Raw genomic sequence first — 18851 nt, forward strand, 5'->3', positions numbered from 1 at the left:
TTCATCAGTCTGAAAGCTTTTAAGGGGCAGGTTTCTAAGGAAACTGTGTTGCTGCGTCGGTGGGGGTATTTCAAGATACTTAAGTTTTATCGTCTGAGTTGACGATGTAAATTGGCCATCGCAAAGTTTCTCTAAAACTGACGTTTCAAGCGTGAGCCCTTCATCAAAGAGATTAGGATTCTATTCAGTCGGTCCGTCCATACGTTCGTACAACATTTCCGCCAGTCAGTGAGCCGATGGGCTTGGTAACCAATCAATCACTCTATCGACCCATCAATCAATTAATTAATCAATCAATCAAACAAACTAATCAATAACTCAATATGAATCAATTGTTCAACTAATCGATCAGACAAACAAACACAAGCTAAAGCCAAATGAACAACAAAGGCAAAAAGAAATATTGAACGTCTTTTTGTGACTTGTTTTATACAAAATTATCGCTATTGAATACCACTTTTTAACGAATCGAACCGCACGTGGTACCACAATTATTTCTTAGATCACTTGACATACCATTTTTTCACTCAAGTTAGACATAGATGAACTCTTTTTCTTTGTCTCTAATCCACTTCCATTTTTGCCCAGAAAAGCTGACAAGCGAAAAGATGCGGGACGACGAAAACTGGAAGAAAAAATTCAAATTCAGAGGTAAAACACACTATTGCTGACACTGCAAAAGTGCTGTCTTTTTTGCGCTACGACATATTCGAATGATATTGCAGGTGCTTATACCATTGGTTAGAACTGTCTGTGTCCTGGTCATTTATAAAGGGATTAAATCTAAATAACGGTAGTTTATTATAGAAAATAGCCTTAGCTATATGAAGTGACAAAGAGATCTTCAGATGACAGAATTGCGCGATTGTCTAACAAATGGTTTTCAAAACGTAACGAGGACAAATTCTCCTACTTACGCTACATGAGAAGCGACAAGACTGCTACAGCTGTAAATCGTTACGCAATTTTATTGCGTGAGTTTTCATTTAATATAACTGGTATGTTTATGTTACCTGTGACGCGGCGATACTGAAACTGCATTTTTCAGACTCTCCCAGAACCCCTTATGCTAAAAAATCAATCAAAAGAAAGTGTCACTGACGGAAATAAGAATAACTGATTTCATTACAGTTGAAAAACGAAATTATTAATTGTCGTTTTATTACCTGCGCCTTTTGGGAATCGTCTTCCTTTAAGAACAACTCATCGTCGTCACTTCCAAGCGGACCGGAAATAGCTCGACGCAACTGTGGTCCGAGGCCGTGAAGCGTTCGTAGTCCCGCCTGGAAAGTGTAAGTCATAATGGAGTGGGTGGGTGAGTGAGTAAATTTTAGATCATTACCTAAACCTCATTGCAAGATTACGTCACACCATGAGGTAAAAAATGATACAAAGCACTTGGTTCGTCCCAGAACCACAAATAATCATAACAACAAATTCGTACCTGTAGAGCCATTGTACTATTTCCATGGGGTTCGTTGGCTTGATTCTGTGCCTTCTGCCTCGCTTTGAACCGACGGAAGTACTCTTGAATCAAGTATGTGGCATAAAATTTACCCACTGTGACGTCATCACCTGCAAACAACAGACAACCAGAGAAAAAAATTTGTAGTAAATGACTCTTCTCATTGGTTAAAGACTGAGCCTCTTATCTATGTGGGGGTAAAGATAACGTTAAGGATCATAATATGCGATTCGTGACAACGGAGTATAAAACTTTCCTTTACTTGAAAATAGCGTGCCACTGTAAACAAATTATGCAAGGATAAAAATGAGCCAGAAATGCGGAATGGAGGTGAAGGATGGAAAAGATTAATATATGTACGGATTGCAGATGACCGTAATTTTTCTTCAAAAATTAAACAAACCATCGTGTAGCTCTCTGAAGCATTCGAAATGTTTCTAGTAACTCAGCCTGCTTTAGAAGGCTTGCTTGTTCGGAGTACATTGCAGTTTAACGAAAACTTCTCACACCATCACATGCCACAGAAGATATTTCTAATTGGCTATTCATGCATTGAAAATGTTTATGCTGAAAAGATAAGCGACCACATCTTCGATCATCAGACTGTGAGCTAACAATTAAAGACGTAAACAAAGTTGCTACTTACGCACTCCGGGAGGCTGCACTACTTTATCTAAAAGTTCCATGGACGTTTTAGGCCAGATCCGAAGAATTATATTACGGACTTCTTCGTTGGCCTTGTCTATTGATCCTTTCCCTACAGAACATAAGCAAGAAAAATGGTTGAAGCGACAACACGCAGCCCCTCATGCGATACGACTACTTCTTGTTACATGCAATAGAAGGAAACTCATTTTCCAAAGTAATTAGCGAAAAACATAAATGTGGATCAAAGTCAGTAGCTAAGCAACTGCGCAACTACCCCACCCCCTCCCCTCCCCTAACCAACAGTAACCCCAACTTGTTGACAGTTGACTGCTGTTGGGTCAGGGGAGGGGTGGGTAACCTTAGTAAACGCGCTCCCTTTCCCTGTCCTTATTTGCGATTCTTCTTAACAAGAGCACCGACTGAGAAACGTGAAAAAATATATTGTACTGTTCGATGTCGTACCTTCAGGTCTTTTTATGTTTAAGGATGATCGGATAAGTCCAAACAGTGTCGCATTGAAGTCTACCATTCCGTCTTTGGTCAGCGGCATGTTCATAGTTACCAGGCGCTGTACAAAAAAAATGAACAAATGTTCTCATGACTTGATGTCAAAATGGTGTTTTAACTTTTAAACCACTGTGATTTACTTCGGGTTTTGGATTCACAACAATTAAAAGAAAAACGCTGGATTCACTATTTGGAGTAGTATCTACCTTGCAAGCTTCTCTGTGAGGACAAAACTTTCCAAATCCCAGAGGAGGGGCGATTCGCTTTAGAACAGTTACTATATCCACGTGCTTTACACAACCATGCGCATCCGGATCATACTCGGACCAGACCCTCACGTACTCGTCCAAATGGTGGGGACCAAGAATTGACCAATCGCGAGTTAAGTAGTCAAAGTTGTCCATGATGACGGCAACGAACAAGTTGATTATCTACAACGAAGTGAAATGGATGAAAATGTGGTGGGCTGCACACGAATAACTTTAAATAATCCCGATATCCATACAGGTGCTTTTTCGTAGAAATGAAAGGCCGGCTGAGAACAGTCCGCAAAGAAGCACATATCATGAATACGACCCTTCCATATTTTTACCTCATATGCTACAGACAGCTGACTAAAACGGAAAGTGTCGAGAGAAATGACTACTGGAAATGGCGGAAATTATACACGTCACGCTTCTCCCAATTTGAAGCAATCTTTGCTTTGTAAGTACAAAGGACCGGGAGAAAATAGGTCAGAACCCCTTTAATTGGATAGACCCACAGAAATCATTATTCACAAACCAGGCACTTTTTTCCATTTATCCCAAAATTTCAGCCATTCTTACCAAGAACGAACAGATGGAATAAAAAGAAACAAAGTAGAAATAGGCAAAGTCTGAGCCACATAATCCCGACGGGTCCTGCGGGTCGGCCTTCGCGTCACACTTAACGTCATCTCGATGCGTACACGCCAACATTATCTGTTGCCAATTTTCACCCGTTGCGGACCTACGGATAAAAGTGTAAAGTAGAGTGAGCACTGAAGCCTGTGATAGCTTTGTAGCGGTGCACAAATCACAAAAGAGAGACAGTGAGCGTTCCCCTTTACCTGAAGAGCACCATAAGAGACTGTGGGAATGTCTGGAAGTTGTTGTTTCTGTTGATCGCCGTGTCGGAGTTGATAGCAATACGACCAAACATCTGAAACAGCATAAAAGGATATAAAGCAGCTATCATCATTTTTTAAAAATTTACTTAATTGCACTTCGTGAAAAGAGGTTTGCTCTCCTTTGGAGGTACACTTGTTGCATTATTAGGTTAGACGGTCGTGGCTGCATTTTGGGCATTGTACGAGAGGGACAGGGAGAAAAATCTCGGCAATGGAGCAAAGAAAAGTTTAATGAAGCTTTAATATATCAACACTCAATCACAAGTCACTCTCTTTGAAAACTGCCATCATACCTGCATCCCAATCACAGCATAGATGAAGAACATCATGACAATGAGAAGAGCCACATAAGGAAGAGCCTAGAAAAAAAGAACAGAAAATAAGAATTAATTTATAGTGGGTAACTGTCAGGAATTAAGAAGGATACGGGAAGGGGGAGGGGGGATGCTGACAACGACTTCCACAGAAGGGACATTATCGGAAGAGCTCACCTGAAATGACTTGATAAAGGTCCAGAGGAGAGTCTTGATCCCAGATCCTTGGTTGAGCAGCTTGACGAGACGCAGGGCTCGAAACAAACGGAAGAAACCAAAAGCAAACATTTGCTCACTCTGAAGAGGAAGAAAATAATAATAATAATAATAATAATAATAATAATAATAATTATAAAAAATAGACGAGCCACATGCTTCATCAAAAAACAATTCTCCCAGGCGCGGATCATTTTACGAATATGTATTACGTTGATTTTTTGATGAGCACTTATCAATTTTAAGCTTGATCCTTCAAGTGAAAGTTTTTAATCCGTGAGTACACAATATTCATTGCTTGAAGTTTACTTAAAACAGGATGATAATGGAAGTAGTTTAACTGTGAAGCTTAGTCACAACCCTTTCACAGCTTCTGTTAAATGTTTTGCGCAAGCATTCAACGACTTAAAATCATCTGTAGATACAGGTTACGCGCTTTAACACGCTTCAGCCTTCTTATACGCAGAAATGGTTACCCATTAGAACGTCAGGGAAAAAAATTTAGAACACTTTGCGTGCGGTTAACCGCCCATTATGCATCCTTCAGTTTCTTTTAAATCCGTTTGACAGATACACATTAACGAATGTTTCTTCCTGTACGATTTTAAGCGCTCTACAATTTTACACTTTATTGACAAACCTGTTTCAGAATCTTAAGACTGTATTTCATTCTTCATTCTTTATATGGTACATAGGTTTATCATCAGCGCTTAAAAAATTATCAATATTCTATTTAAAGTAATGGTTAGCTTACTCGCAATCAGTTGCGGCCAGCGTTTTGGTCTTGAAACTGAGGCCCTATTTACATTGTCACGGGTATCCGAGAAACCTCTCCCTCCCTCGAGACAACTTTGCGAAGCGCTTTCATGGAGTTGTGAGTTGCAACAGCTTTCCCCTCGATCACCAGTCTCTCTCGTGACGGCAAGAAAGGCTACATGTTCGTAAAAATTTAAGCCGTTTCATTTCTGGCGGGTAAGCCGAAATGTTTTTATGAAAAAATAGGTGTCCCGCCTGATAGGGCAACCCTAACTGTGGAGGCGAGACAACTCCCCCCCTGAACAGTTCGCAATTTTCATGGTAACAGTTTGTTAAATTTTTCATAAAAGTTCAGTCACGGTAACTCTTAGAGATGGTTGTCTCGGGTACTTCAGACCATATAAATGGGCCCGACGAGTTTTAAATGTTAAGTTAGGTTTGTTTATCGTCTTACAATTCTCTGAATACGCCCGTCGGAGCCACTATCCATTGCTAACTCCAGCTCCGAAATACCTCGATGTCTTCTGAAAACATCCTAGAAGAAGTAAAGTGTCTTTATGCTTTTAAATGATTTAGTTGTTAGGATCCCTAGTGTGGGCATTTATCACGAGCTTAAGGAAAAAGTGAAAGTATAAACCGATTCACTTGCTAATAAAGTAAACCTTTTACGGATTTATGGAGAACTGTTAAAAATGTGTCGTATTATAGGCACTGGTTTGATCATGTTTTATTGAAGGGGAGGAGAACAAACCTCCAAGCAACGCTTCTTTTAAGTAACAACTAAAAATTAATGGTGAAACTATTGAACATGTATCATTAAACTACGGAATAGTCAGTATTTTTGCGCAGGTAATACGTAGGAACTCTTGTTTTGCATGAAGGGACTGTGCGAGAGGTAAAACGAATTGAGTGAGACTGGGGAGACTTGGTATTTTGCAATCTATAATTTACCGAATCGTCTTGGATGTAAAAACTAGTAGCAGCTTTAATATTAATTTGAATACTGATAGTGTCAGTCATGTTACCTCATATTTAGAGGGGTCGATCTAGAAAACCATCTAAATGCCTAACAAGCGGTTGCTAACTTGAAGTGCGAGTACCATGCGTGGGAGAGGGCAGAAACGCGCGCGTGAGAGGGCAGAAACGCGCGCGTGATAGGGCAGAAACGCGCGCGTGATAGGGCAGAAACGCGCGCGTGATAGGGCAGAAACGCGCGCGTGAAAGGTTCCCTCTTGCTGTCATGCGTGTGCCGATCTAGATCACTTAGCTCGTAGGCAAGTTACTTCATTTATTTAACTCATAAGACTAGCCATCGGATTTCTAGGTGAATGTACTTACCGAAACCTCATTCATTGTGATATCAATAATACTGCCAACCACAATGATAAAATCAAAAAGATTCCATCTGTCCATGAAATAATTCTGGATGAAAACAAGAGTCAGTGTAAAACATTTGGACTGAGGAATAAAAGTTCAGATTAAAACTTCTGCCTCGAGGGTTGAGACCTTTTCCTTCGTTTGATCAATGGAACTGAATCCTAGCCACGACTGATACTATTGATGCAATTTTCAACAGAGACTCACTATCCGTAACAACTGTTTGGCGGCAGAACAGATGGGGAGTTTTGCTGGGAGTCTGGCACTAACAGTGATTCATCAAATAATTTTTTAGTGCCAGACTCCTCGCACACCTCTCGTTTATTCTCGTGGTTCAAGGCCACATACTTTCCCGCGAGCGAAGAAACGTGCGTGCCAAAGCGGTAGTAATGAGAACCTGCCCTTATGTTAGAGACTGCAAAGTGTTACGACTTAGCAGAGGGGAAAACATTACGTGATGGGTTACTTAAAGCTCTCATGAAACGCTTCCCTACGCCACACAGAACGTTACGTAGCAATTGATTAGAACTATCAAAAAACAGCTTCTTCACATTGGGTACAACTCTTCGAGACGTATCAAACGAAACAATCTCGATCATTAATGCATGACGCTCGCAAGAGGGTTCTTATGAGGACTACAGACAACATAATATGTTTGTCTAACCTTTGGTTTAAACGCGATGAGCTTCAGTATACACTCCAAGAGAAAAACTGCTGTAAAACCAATGTTGAAACCGTCCAACACTCTTGTGTAAAGTTTAGGTTCTTGATAATACTAGTACAAGGAAACACAAAAGAAGTAACTTCTAGTAAGACATATGAATGTTCTTTGCAGTCCAAGGAGCGGGTAGGAATTTGGGTCAAAATCTGCAAACTTAGTACTCTGGACTATGAAAAAAAACATGCAAAAGCAAAAAACAACACAAGATGCAGAAAAATAACGAAAGCTTGTGATATTCTGAAAGAGGGACACAGTCAAAAGGATATTTTTGGTTGAAGCCCAAACTAATAATAACAGCGTATCACAGGCCAGGCGGAGATTTCTTACGAACCACAATCCCCTTATTACAAAATGCCCCTATTTTCAAAGTAGGATCTCTCTCTTCAGACAGCTTAGGCGATGATGTGCGAGACTTCTCAAAGGAGTAACGCAATTCTATGAAAGTTGGACATACCTGCATCATCAGAACAACTGTGTTGCACACAATGAACGCGAAGATGAGGTATTCAAAGGCTTGTGACGTAACCACGCGCCATATATGGAACTGAAGGCGATTCTCAGGAATGTAACGTTTCAGCGGTTTCGCTCTCAGTGCAAATTCTATACACTGACGCTGAGAAAAGAAAAAATAACAACATTGCTCGTTACATCGAAGGAATTAAGCCATAACGTAATATCTCGGTGATCAAAATAGCGTGGTTGGGTTTCGAAGCGGATTTCATCATTGATTTTTAGGGAAGAGGCTTTTGTTTTTCTTTTTCATGCAGCTCTTGGCGCAGGAAAACGCGTTCGATAAATTCGCATATGGTTTCAAACGTATTCCACTCGATTAGTCGAGATTACGGGCGTTAAATTTCTTTCAACTTACCAAAGACTGGCTAAAAACAACACACAGTCATTCGAGGAAACTTACGATCTGAGGGTCAATAACAGGGGAAAACGTCTGTGATGAAATTATTACTCGTAGAGCAATTTTCAACGCTGGTTTTGCTTTACTTTGCTCTGTGATTGGTCCAGAAAACTCGCACCACTCTCTCTGAGCCAATCAGATGTAAAACTGAAAACAATCGTGAATTGGTCAATCGAGTTTTCCCGCACTTCGAGCGTTTTGCTTGTTTTCAGTTTGGTTCTCATTGGCTGATGATAATGTAAACCTTTATTATGATTGGTGGCTGGGATAACTTAGGTTTGGGTTTTTCGACATTTAATTGAAAGCTGCTTTTCACGAATGATTTAAAGTCGCGTCATTACGACTCCCATACTGCTACCCTTAGTAAAACCACGACTCCGATGATTATTCGTAGCAATTTACGTAATTCAGCATTTCGCTACTAGTGGTTCGTTTTGGTGCGTAGTCGCCGTGACACCAAAATACATTGCAGGTTGAGGTCTTAGTCACGTATTATTTGCATCTCACCTGATTCTTGTCCAGTTCACAACCTTTAAACTCCTCTTCTCCTTCGCTCTGAAAAGTGACGATCACAAAACCAACGAAGATGTTGACCATAAAGAAGGCAATGATGATGATGTAGATAATGTAGTAGATGGCTACCCACGGCCGGTTGTTCTGGCTGGGACCCTTGTCGACTTCTGTGGAGTCGATGGAATTCTCCAAAATCCTATCGAGAAGAGAAAACAAAAAATTTAGGAAACTTTAGGCAAATTTGAGGCAGTAAATTGATTGCAGATTTTGAGTCCACTATATCCATGATTAATCTAAAGGCATAAATAGGCGGATTGAAGAACAGAAAAATGAAGTTTTGCGCCAGTAACCGCCCCCCGGGTATCTTAAAGGAGCTCTGCAGCTGTTAAGCCCAACTTTGAAAAGTTCTTTGTGAGCGATTCCTTGTTCACCTTTTCCACCTTTTTCTATCCTTGCTCCTTTTTGTTTCAATCTTATTTGTTAAACGCTTTTCTTTTCTAAGAAAACATCGATGTTCAATCAGGGTAATTTAGTATTATCAACGAGTTTCAAAGCTGACGTTTCGAGCGTTAGCCCTTCGTCAGAGCGAACGAAATGGAAAAACCGAACCGCTGTTCAATCGTCTTATATCGATGAAAAAAGTTCTCTTTACACCCTAACATCAATATGCATATTTCCCATACTGTTTTTCATGCAATTCCTATTGTACTAAAACCGAGAGTTTGTTGAAAAGTGTTCCACTCCACCCATTAGCGAAGGAGAGGAGGAATTTAAAGGTTGTGAACTGGACAAGAATCACGTGAGATGCAAATGATACGTGACTAAGACCTTAACCCGCATTAAACAATCGTCGTCCCATTTTCTCTTTAAATGTGTCAATTTGAATCATTCGCTACGATTTAACGCATTATGCATGCTCACTAACCCTGGCCATCCTTCGAAGGTCATCACAGTGAACAGTGTCAACATGGCTTCACCAACATTGTCAAAGTTAAAGTGGTGTTTCTTCCATTCTCTGTGTTTCATCTGTCGAGCAAGAGTTGATTAGTTGTTATTAAAAATTTACCCTAACTGTTAATCTAGCAATGTCGTTTCACATGAAACTGATAGTTTTAAAAGTGACGCCAGTGCTGTAATGCAAGTGGCCTCAGTATCGTAATATATATAGTGTTAGTGGTGTTTAAAAAAAGTATCAGTGCAAATAGTCTTGGTAATAATGATTTCGAGTGCAATTTGGTGTTAATTAGAACGTGTGAATTTTTCAAAGACATCAAAACTGCAGGAGCCCGTAGGGCCACAGAGAGCATCGGAGCGCGGAATCCGAGGGTCTGAGGTTCGATTCCTCATGAAGACTCAGAATTTGTCTTCGTCCCACGCTCGTGACAAGAGGAACAACATTTTCCTCTATATCTTTACCGAGCTTAAAACGTACCATTTTTTTATTCAAGTAGTAAACAAGTCAATAATTTTAAAAGGGTTAGTAACTCTCTGTGGCTAAACGTGAAAAAATTTTATATAAATTCCAGTATGAATTGTGCATTGGAGGACAACTGAAGAAAGGAAACTGAGGGAAAAAGGCTGGAAATGGGGGAAAGCTGGTCAAAAAAATGGTGTTCTCTGGTCGAGGCCCTGTGTGCAAAGACGCACGAAGAATACTAGCTAGGCATTGTGCAAATTTCGTATATAACGAGATTACCATTCGGGTCACGATTGGGTAATCATGGATCTTTTACAAAAATCTATCAACACATAGGAACTCACCTCTGGGTTTGACAATCCAGGTCCTTTAAAATCATTAAAGGTTCCCCTGAAAGAAATTAAATCACATTAGTTTGTATCGATCAACTAACCCTAACCCTCTGCAAAAATAATTTGATGAAATGCTTTCGAGAATTTCTCTAACGGAGATCGAAAAACGCAGATTTAAAATGCAAGCTGCTGACTACTCTTCATAAAATATCCTTAAACGCAGTCATCGTGTGAATCTAAATCATATCCTAGATCACTATAGTTATTCTTTAAGCTCCTCTATTAACTTAAAATCTTCCCGTAAAGAAATAAAAGCAAAGATAATTCCATCGATCGGCAAATGAAAAATCGTTCGCTCCCAAGAATGAGTCCCTCGTGCTCATCTCTAGAGAGAATAGAAAACTATTTTTAGAGGACTTACTGGCAATCTTCTGCAGTTAGCATCTTCTCATCAGTGCAATAAAAGAAAGTCCCCTTTCAAATGAATGGAAAAAAAAATTAATTATTAATAATCACAACTAACAGAATAAGTAGATACGTGATATTCCCATAACCCACCCCCCCCCCAACGTCGGATTAAACATTGCCCCCCCCCTCCCCTCACCCATGGAATTGAAATATGTAGAGGAGCACCCAGCCTGAAGTTGTTTTACATTTTATCACCAACCCCGACTAAAATTACTTACTGGCCCCCCCTCCCCCCCCCTCGCACCTTCCAGCTTCCTCTTCAAATATCGGTTTTGCAGAGTTTGGTAGTACCCTAAGATCTTACCTTAAATAGCTGAACACCGATGACAGCAAATAAAAACTGGAAAAGCATGGTAACAAGCATGATGTTTCCTATCGTTTTCACGGCTACAAAGACACACTGTACCACGTGCTGCAGGAAACAAAACACACAAAACACAAAACAATTTAACATTTTTCAACTTCTGAGGTCTGATTTTTAATTTTCCCGTCTCACTGCAATATATTTCTATATGAATTAGTTCAGATAACTAGCTCTTATGGAGTAATTTTCAAATGGGTGTCGTTAATAATTCTTGGCTGATTTAGTTTGCTTTACTACGCTAGACGATTGGTCCAGAAAACTCACACCATTTCCTCAACCAATCAGATTCAATCAGCAAGGTGACAGTCACGTACACAATCGTATTTGTTGAAGTCAGTCAACGGGAGGCGTACCTTGAGTCCTTTTGCTCTGTTAATCGCCCTCAAAGGTCTTAACACTCGGAGAACCCTGAGAATTCTGACAACAGAAAACTGGGAGTCCCTGAGGAAAATCATTGAACACAGAAGTGAGCATACCATCTTACTAACTGTATAGGTGTCTTGTTCGCGGGTTAACAATGAAAAATTTCCTTTGGTTCACCCAACCGCTCAATCAAACTCGTCGACGACTATTTCACAGATCATGACTGTCTATATCTCTAGAAAAACGCTGCTTAAAAAAGCAATCCCACGGAGTAAGAGTATTTAATACTTAATACTTAAGTACCTCATGGGTGATTTCTACCCTCGAAACCTATACTCCAAAGTCTACCTTTCAATTAATGATAATCAGCACTCAAGCGATGCCACTACATTATGATCTTAAGCTGATGACCGGGGCTTAATTCAAAATAAGATGTTTACCAACACTTACTTAAGGCTTATTGAGATTACAGAAACAGATACGACTAGTAAATCCAATAGATTGAACGCACTGCGGCAGAAAGATCCCTTGTGAAGGATAAGTCCATAGGACACAAACTGAAAGAAGGAAAAAATGAAACCCCACCTTTGGTTAAAAATTTTATTCTCGACACAAAAATGTCCTCCCGTTTGGTCCATTTTTAAGAAACTCTGATAATTTGGACTTACACACTATTTCAGGACAAACCGTGAAAAACTACGCGACTTTACATCGCGGAAATAATGTATCAAAATGACATTTGGCGATCTCAATGAAATTGTGTCACGATTACCTTGATAAGAATCTCCAAAGTGAACACGGATGTAAAGAAATAATCGAAATAGTTGAGAACCTGCAAGGAAAAGAAAAAAAAGGACATTTGAAAAGCGTCAATAGGAATGAAGCTGCATATAACTAGACGAGCTTTTATTGGTGATTTCAGTCAAATAAATATTAGATTAAAGAAAAATAATATTATAGCGGAAGCCCATCCTAAAGAAAAGAACCCTGAGTAACAAAAGCTTATCCACTTCCCCAAAGTTCACCTGAAAGGAGTCTTTAGAGACATTGTTCATCAAATATATGATTTTGGTTTCACAAGGAAATGTTTATAGAACATATACCAGTGAGGCTAAGCCAGGCAAATCATTAAAATGAAGCAAGAAATGGTTGAAAATCTCAGCTGGTAAGAGGCAAACCACTCGGCAATGAGGGAGTCCGATCTTAGACTCACACCAAGGATCTTGGGATTGCAAGTGCACCGCTCTATTCACATCCTCCTACGTCATCTGCTTTTCTGCCACCGTACCTGATTTCTCTTTGCGCTAGCGTTGAGTGGATCCTCAGCCGCCAGCAGAATACTGCTCACAATAATGAGGCATAAAATAAAATTAACAAAGTATGTGTTGGTGGCGATCTTGTAGCAAACGACGCGGAATCTGACAAGAAAAAGAAAGAACAATACTCGTGTTAGTTAGTGATGATCGTCACAATGAAAGTAGCCGGAGTCGAATGTTAATTCAAAAGTCGGGGTTAAAAGTCGAAAGTCAAGGTCCCAAGCCCAAAGTCAATGTCAAAGTTGAGAGTCAATAGTCAAGGTCAAAGGTCCAAAGTCGTAAGTCAAAGGTCAGAAGTGAAAAGTCAAAGGTGGATGGCCAAAAGTCGAAGTTGAAAGTATCATCGCGTTTTACTAGCAAATAGTTCAAAAGACTCGACTGACACAACTTCTTATTGGACTCTGATGACTTCCACACAGGAAATCGAAACGTCAGCCATTGCCACTGACAACAGTTCTTTGAAGGAAAGCTTTTGTCCGGACGATCAGAGATCACGATTGGCTATTGCTCCTGGGTTCAAACCATTTACGGTGTTAACGCTCGAACTGATATCCTTCAATCAAGTTGAAAACGCGTCGCACCATCACGCTCCGCATTTTGACTCAGCACCAAGGGAGCGTTTCAAGCCTACGTCCCTCCCTACAAGCATTTGGCTTTGCTTAGAGTCATGATGAGGTTCTTTGCGCCAGATAAAGGTATATTTACATTTCAAATAGGCACAATACTAACACTTTCCTTAATTTAACCCTTTACACCCTAAGTTAAGTATGAATATTCTCCATAATATTCTCTACACATTTCTTAAGGTGCTGACAGGGAGAATTTGTTTGACAATCAAGAGCCTTTTCAGTTGGTGATCATTTCCTTTATTCTCGTGACCTTAATGTTCGATTCAGGGGTGATATTGTAAGGAGAAATTAGATGCTGGTCATTCTTAGGAATCAAAGGGTTGATACTTACATGTTGGTTGGGGAGAAAACGAATAAAGATGACTCTGGGGGCATTGGTGCCCTGTCGATATCCTCACTTGAAGTAGCACTACTACTCCCGTTGTTGTCTGAACCAAAAAGAAAAAAAAAAAAGAGAAAATAATGACATTTAGAGCAATTTTCAAAGCAGAGTCCAAAGAAAATTGAGATTCCGTGGGTTTTGCTTTGATCCACTTTGTAATCGGTCGATTAAACTTACGCCTCTCTTTCAACCAATCAGATGCGACTTGCAACTTTGTCATCTGCGTTTTCCCGCGTTCAAGACAATTGACTTGTTTTAACTTTGAGTTCTTATTGGTTCCCTGCGTTATTTTAATTCGCTGTGATTGGCTCTTTCCTCTTACGACACTTGAACGAAATGCGCTCTAAAATAACAACTGACGCTCGAGAGAAACGAGAACAAAAACGATAAGAGAAGCAAGACTTACTATTGACGGCAGATTTTGATCCTCCAATCACGGAAATATCGGTAGATTGGGCTTCGACGTCGTCGTTTGATGCTGTCTGTGAGGAGAAGTTAAAAAGGGAGGTTCTCATGTGACTCCCTCAACTATAACTTTGGCCCAGTTAAAATACCTTAAGTCGCATTTAAACTCTTAGCAATGATGAAAGAAAACAATTAAATCTATGTCAGGTTTTGAACAAGTAGACTGGTCAAAGAAAAACAAAAGATGGACGAAAGAAACAAACGTGGTGTTCGTTAATATGACTGACCAAAAAAAAAGCCCGAACCCAGACTTTTTATCGTGGAACAATACTCTAATTTGGACTGTGACACTCAATGTGTTACCGTTATGATCAGACCTCTTCGTTAAAATTGTCCATACTAGAATTAAAACATTTTGAAAATGTTTTCTCTTTAGAGTAGTTGCAAAAGTTTTCATTTTCATTTTCAAATTTCCAGAGTTGAATTGATGGGCATAAATGCGACAAGTAGGCGCTATCTAACGAAGCCAATTTAATGCTAATGGTTCCTTTCTTTACAAACCATACGTGGAATGATCGAGTTTACTATCGTTAACCGACTAGTAGACCGATTCTATCGATCACTAAGGAGGAAAAGAGAAAATTCTGTCACACGCAAGATTACGTGACCATGACTAAGTAATACAGTTTACTCAAAGAGAAGGTCACGCAATATCACGTGAGTATAGTCACGCGATGCAATCTTAGGTCAAAGAAGTGAGCCACAATACCCATTAATTTTCCATCGAAAGTTAAACTTACTCTTGCAACACCATTTCCATTAAGAGTTCCCGTGGAATGAAGTTCTTGTGTTGACTTGTCAAGTGTTCTAGGAAAGAAGAAGAAAAGGATTTATTTCGATATGGTGAAACGTTGCACACTTCTCGTCTGCAGAAAATTATTTGGGTGTCAAACAGTTGTCACATGTTTATCAGGTCACAACACATGTTATGTCGCCTTGCAACACTTTCGACAGATACTGTGATAACGAATACATCGGACAGACCAAACGCCAGTTTGGTACACGGTTAAAAGAGCACCAAAAAGCGGTTTTTCTTTGCAAAAAGGAAAATTCAGCTTTATCGGAGCATACTTGCCTAACCAACCATACAATTGGGTGGGATAATTCTAAAATTATCACTACTAATCGGCGTTACCACCAGCGCCTTTGTTTGGAGGCTTGGCACATTAACTCCGCCCACGCTCCTTTAAATCGTGACGATGGCGGTCTGCTTCCTGACGCCTATTTACACCTCGTCAGAAAAAAGGCCGCTAATTAGTGATCATATAAAAGGACCTCTTGTTGCAGCGTTTAGATCACCCCTGATGAAGGCACTAGACAGGAGTGTCGAAACGTTGGGTCTATGAATTGTAACTTCTTCGGTTACATTCATTAAATCTGCAAACCAGTGTAGCTTCAAACTATGTCAGATACTGTGATCTCTGTTGATTCTCTACCCAGTCCCCGCATACAAGAAGTTGGCTCTTACACATTTGACCGTGACGCTGAACTGTGATTGGGTACGACAGCACCATCCGCGTCAAGCTTGCTTTGTGAATCCAAGGAACCCCTCATCTTTAAGGCTTCCTTTTCTCTCGCTTTCTCCTTCCTCTTTTTCTTCTCTTCTTCCATTTCTGTCAAGTTTTCAGCGTCGGCAAGATTGTCGACGGCAATGGCCAAGAAGACATTCAAAAGGATGTCTAATAAATGTCAAGGAATCTCGCAAGCCATAACAAAACAAAAACGATGTTTCCAATTTCAGCAAAGTAAAATTTATAGAAATATTCGCGCGAAACCGCTCATGAAGTTATTATTTTCTGGTGAGCGGAGGCGTTAGGTCTAAGAAATGGCCTCAACAGTATTGAAGAACAATTTTGAACCTTAACAGTCAAAGACTTCACACAAAAACATATCATGATAAAAAGGCTACTAAATATGCGCTTGACTAATGGTAAATCAAGGCAAATGGAAACGGACAAAAAGATCTTCCAAGAATGATGGAATGCTTGAGGGAATTCCACGAGTCATTTCACGTGTTAACTCATAAATTCCTTGAGCTACCTTAGAAGAAACTTTTAATCAAATGATACGTTGTAAATCATAAAAAGGGTAGCTTTGCCCTAAAAACAGATTTTCAACCAGCAACAACAACAACTTTGCTTCACCTCAGAGTAAGAATAGAAAATAGTGCAAAACTACTCAACCAGGAAAAAGAAAAATTGATAGGAGTGCTGTCTACAAGAAATAACTTGACCTCCTGAGCGAGTGACCTGAGAGCGGACCCTCAATATAAGGGCCTAGGAGCGGGTCCTTATTGTAAGGGCCTGGGAGTATGTCATTGTTTTTCCGATTCCAGGGTCTTAGTGGTCGTCAATATTTTGTCAACTTGATAGTTACTAGTACCAAATCCCTTGCAGATCTTTCACTGACTCGCTTTACTCAAGGCGTTTCCAAAACTTCCTCGCGGGCGAGGAAACGCTCGAGCCGGAGCGCTAATAATTAGAGCCTGGTGATAAGTTATTGCACGAGACGGCGAGCAACGCACTCCTTTGTGCGAAGAAGTATCTCTCTCCTGACCTTCCCACTTACTACAAAAAAATAATTAAAGAGAACAAAGAACATAGAGATTTAGAAGGATACAGTTGCCAACGACAACGAGGAATATGAAGTACAAGATGGCAATCGCTGAACCTCCTTCACCAATACCACCCCACGCACGGATGCCGTCATACATTACAGCGTTCCAGTCCTCGCCTGTGAGAATCTGTTTACATAATATTCAAAAACAAATAATAAAAGATTATATTTTACTTATTCTAACGTGTTGAGCTGCAGAAAAATAGCAACAATTCACCAATCTTACCTGGAAAACTGTTATAAGAGCTCTCCAAAAGGAATCGAAGTTACTGCGAGGAATTTCGTCATCGCCTAAATTGAATCTTCACAGGGAAAAAGAGAGAGAGAAAAAAAAATGTAGAAAAAGGCACAATTTTAAACCGAAGCGTTTACACTAAATATTCTGCAGCGGTTGGTAATAGCTCAAATGCGTTAGTACGAACGGATGGACAGACAGACAGAATGTACGAACAGAGAAATAAACAGAGAGAAGGTCAGATAAACTTAGAGGTGAGTACAACCGCACTCTGGAAGTACCGAAAAGAAACGAGAGAAACTAGAGTTGGAAACGTAATCATTTGAGCGAGAATCTGCTCATAAAAAAAATCTTTACTTACTTTCCACCAAAGATCTGCATCCCAAGCAGTGAGCAAATGAGCATAAATAGTGAAAGCAGCAACAGAAGACCAGCTATAGACCTCATACTATTCAACAGTGACGCCACTAAGTTGCTAAGTGAGCTCCAGTATCTGAATCAGAAGGAAAAACAACGAGTCACGCACGTCATGCCTTACAATACAAGATGACTCGGCCAAGTCTCGAAGCCAGTCCTCTCGACCTGGAGTCAGCGCGCTAATCGTTAAGCCACCGCGTCTCCAACGATAGTCCATAATAACCACGTCTGACCGACAAGCTGATTTCCGGGACTACCCCCTTAACCTTTACACCCTAACATCAGTACACAGATTCTCCATTCTCTTTTCTTCATATTTCTTTGGATACAGACAAGAAGAGTCGGTTTAACAATCTAAGTTTCATAGGTTGGCGATCATTTCCTTAATTCTCGTGATCTTAATAAATGATTCAGCAGTAAACCGTGTTTACATACGCTCATGTAATGAGCGAATCAAAGCGCGTGTACTATTTGAATTATTTTATAATTAACAACGTTTGCTACCATACAAAGATTCTACCCTCCATTTCATATGTGAACCTATTCTCCTCACTTATTTGCTGGAAAATGTATCGACATTGTGAGGAGAACTGCATGTTCATCACTCTTGTGTGTGGAGTGTTGGGTTCCTTACCTGGTTACTTTGAAAATCCTAAGTAAACGAATACATCGAAGTACACTGATTCCAATAGGGGGCTGCTTCAACGCTTCTGTGATTGCCAACTCTAACAAACTACTAATTACAACCTTGGGGGAAAAAAAAGTTTGAACACACCTAAAATCGATATACAAACTAAATTAATTAAAGAAATAGTTCCTACGTTTGTGTGCCTCTATTCAATAATAGATCACAGACGACGCAACAGACGACGTTTAGTAAAGAAACAAAAAACGCGCCGAGTACATTGTTGAGTTCTATAAGCACGCGGGAATTTTAAAGAACAAGAGAGAAGAGCGGAGAGCACGAGCCGAAGGCGAGTGCTTCTTGCACTTCTCGAGTGTTCTTAAAAATTCCCGCGTGCTTATAGAACTCAGCAATGCTCGAGGAACAAGTTTTTTTAATTTCTTTTATAAAATGTATCGTGAATTGCGCGCGCTCGTACCGATGACGTAGGCTGCGTGCATTATATCTCAACAGTGCACTCGTGTGACGTAAGGCGCGTGCTTTATGGAAACATAATGAACTCGTTCTGACCAATCACGGCGCGCGCATTTCCCTGAACATTTTATAAATGGCTTATAAACATTTATAAATTGTAATTCGATTTAA

The 18851-nt window shown here is 40.1% G+C and overlaps 1 protein-coding gene across 2 annotated transcripts in view; it reads right to left on the reverse strand.

The window, feature by feature from the left end:
* The window catches only part of LOC131787309 (voltage-dependent L-type calcium channel subunit alpha-1D), a 31701-nt gene that overhangs the window by 2322 nt on the left and 10528 nt on the right, over positions 1-18851 (reverse strand). The window contains exons 14-45 of one of the 2 annotated variants that reach the window (XM_066158732.1): positions 18216-18328; positions 17526-17657; positions 17156-17231; positions 16933-17056; positions 15782-15992; positions 15054-15120; positions 14255-14330; positions 13798-13894; positions 12810-12939; positions 12294-12353; positions 11972-12078; positions 11512-11599; positions 11099-11206; positions 10748-10800; positions 10339-10384; positions 9503-9603; positions 8572-8773; positions 7609-7767; positions 7098-7208; positions 6395-6478; positions 5511-5591; positions 4262-4381; positions 4064-4129; positions 3711-3802; positions 3448-3610; positions 2827-3051; positions 2576-2681; positions 2112-2222; positions 1445-1575; positions 1167-1283; positions 1014-1069; positions 517-625 (exon numbers count right to left, since the gene is read on the reverse strand). In XM_066158732.1, coding sequence (XP_066014829.1) covers positions 517-625; positions 1014-1069; positions 1167-1283; positions 1445-1575; positions 2112-2222; positions 2576-2681; positions 2827-3051; positions 3448-3610; positions 3711-3802; positions 4064-4129; positions 4262-4381; positions 5511-5591; positions 6395-6478; positions 7098-7208; positions 7609-7767; positions 8572-8773; positions 9503-9603; positions 10339-10384; positions 10748-10800; positions 11099-11206; positions 11512-11599; positions 11972-12078; positions 12294-12353; positions 12810-12939; positions 13798-13894; positions 14255-14330; positions 15054-15120; positions 15782-15992; positions 16933-17056; positions 17156-17231; positions 17526-17657; positions 18216-18328 — 3522 coding nt within the window. The remainder of the gene's footprint in view (positions 1-516; positions 626-1013; positions 1070-1166; positions 1284-1444; positions 1576-2111; positions 2223-2575; positions 2682-2826; positions 3052-3447; positions 3611-3710; positions 3803-4063; positions 4130-4261; positions 4382-5510; positions 5592-6394; positions 6479-7097; positions 7209-7608; positions 7768-8571; positions 8774-9502; positions 9604-10338; positions 10385-10747; positions 10801-11098; positions 11207-11511; positions 11600-11971; positions 12079-12293; positions 12354-12809; positions 12940-13797; positions 13895-14254; positions 14331-15053; positions 15121-15781; positions 15993-16932; positions 17057-17155; positions 17232-17525; positions 17658-18215; positions 18329-18851) is intronic. The other variant, XM_066158733.1, reaches the window with a different exon arrangement.

This window comes from Pocillopora verrucosa, chromosome 11, assembly GCF_036669915.1.
Source record: "Pocillopora verrucosa isolate sample1 chromosome 11, ASM3666991v2, whole genome shotgun sequence".
Classification (NCBI taxonomy): domain Eukaryota; kingdom Metazoa; phylum Cnidaria; class Anthozoa; order Scleractinia; family Pocilloporidae; genus Pocillopora; species Pocillopora verrucosa.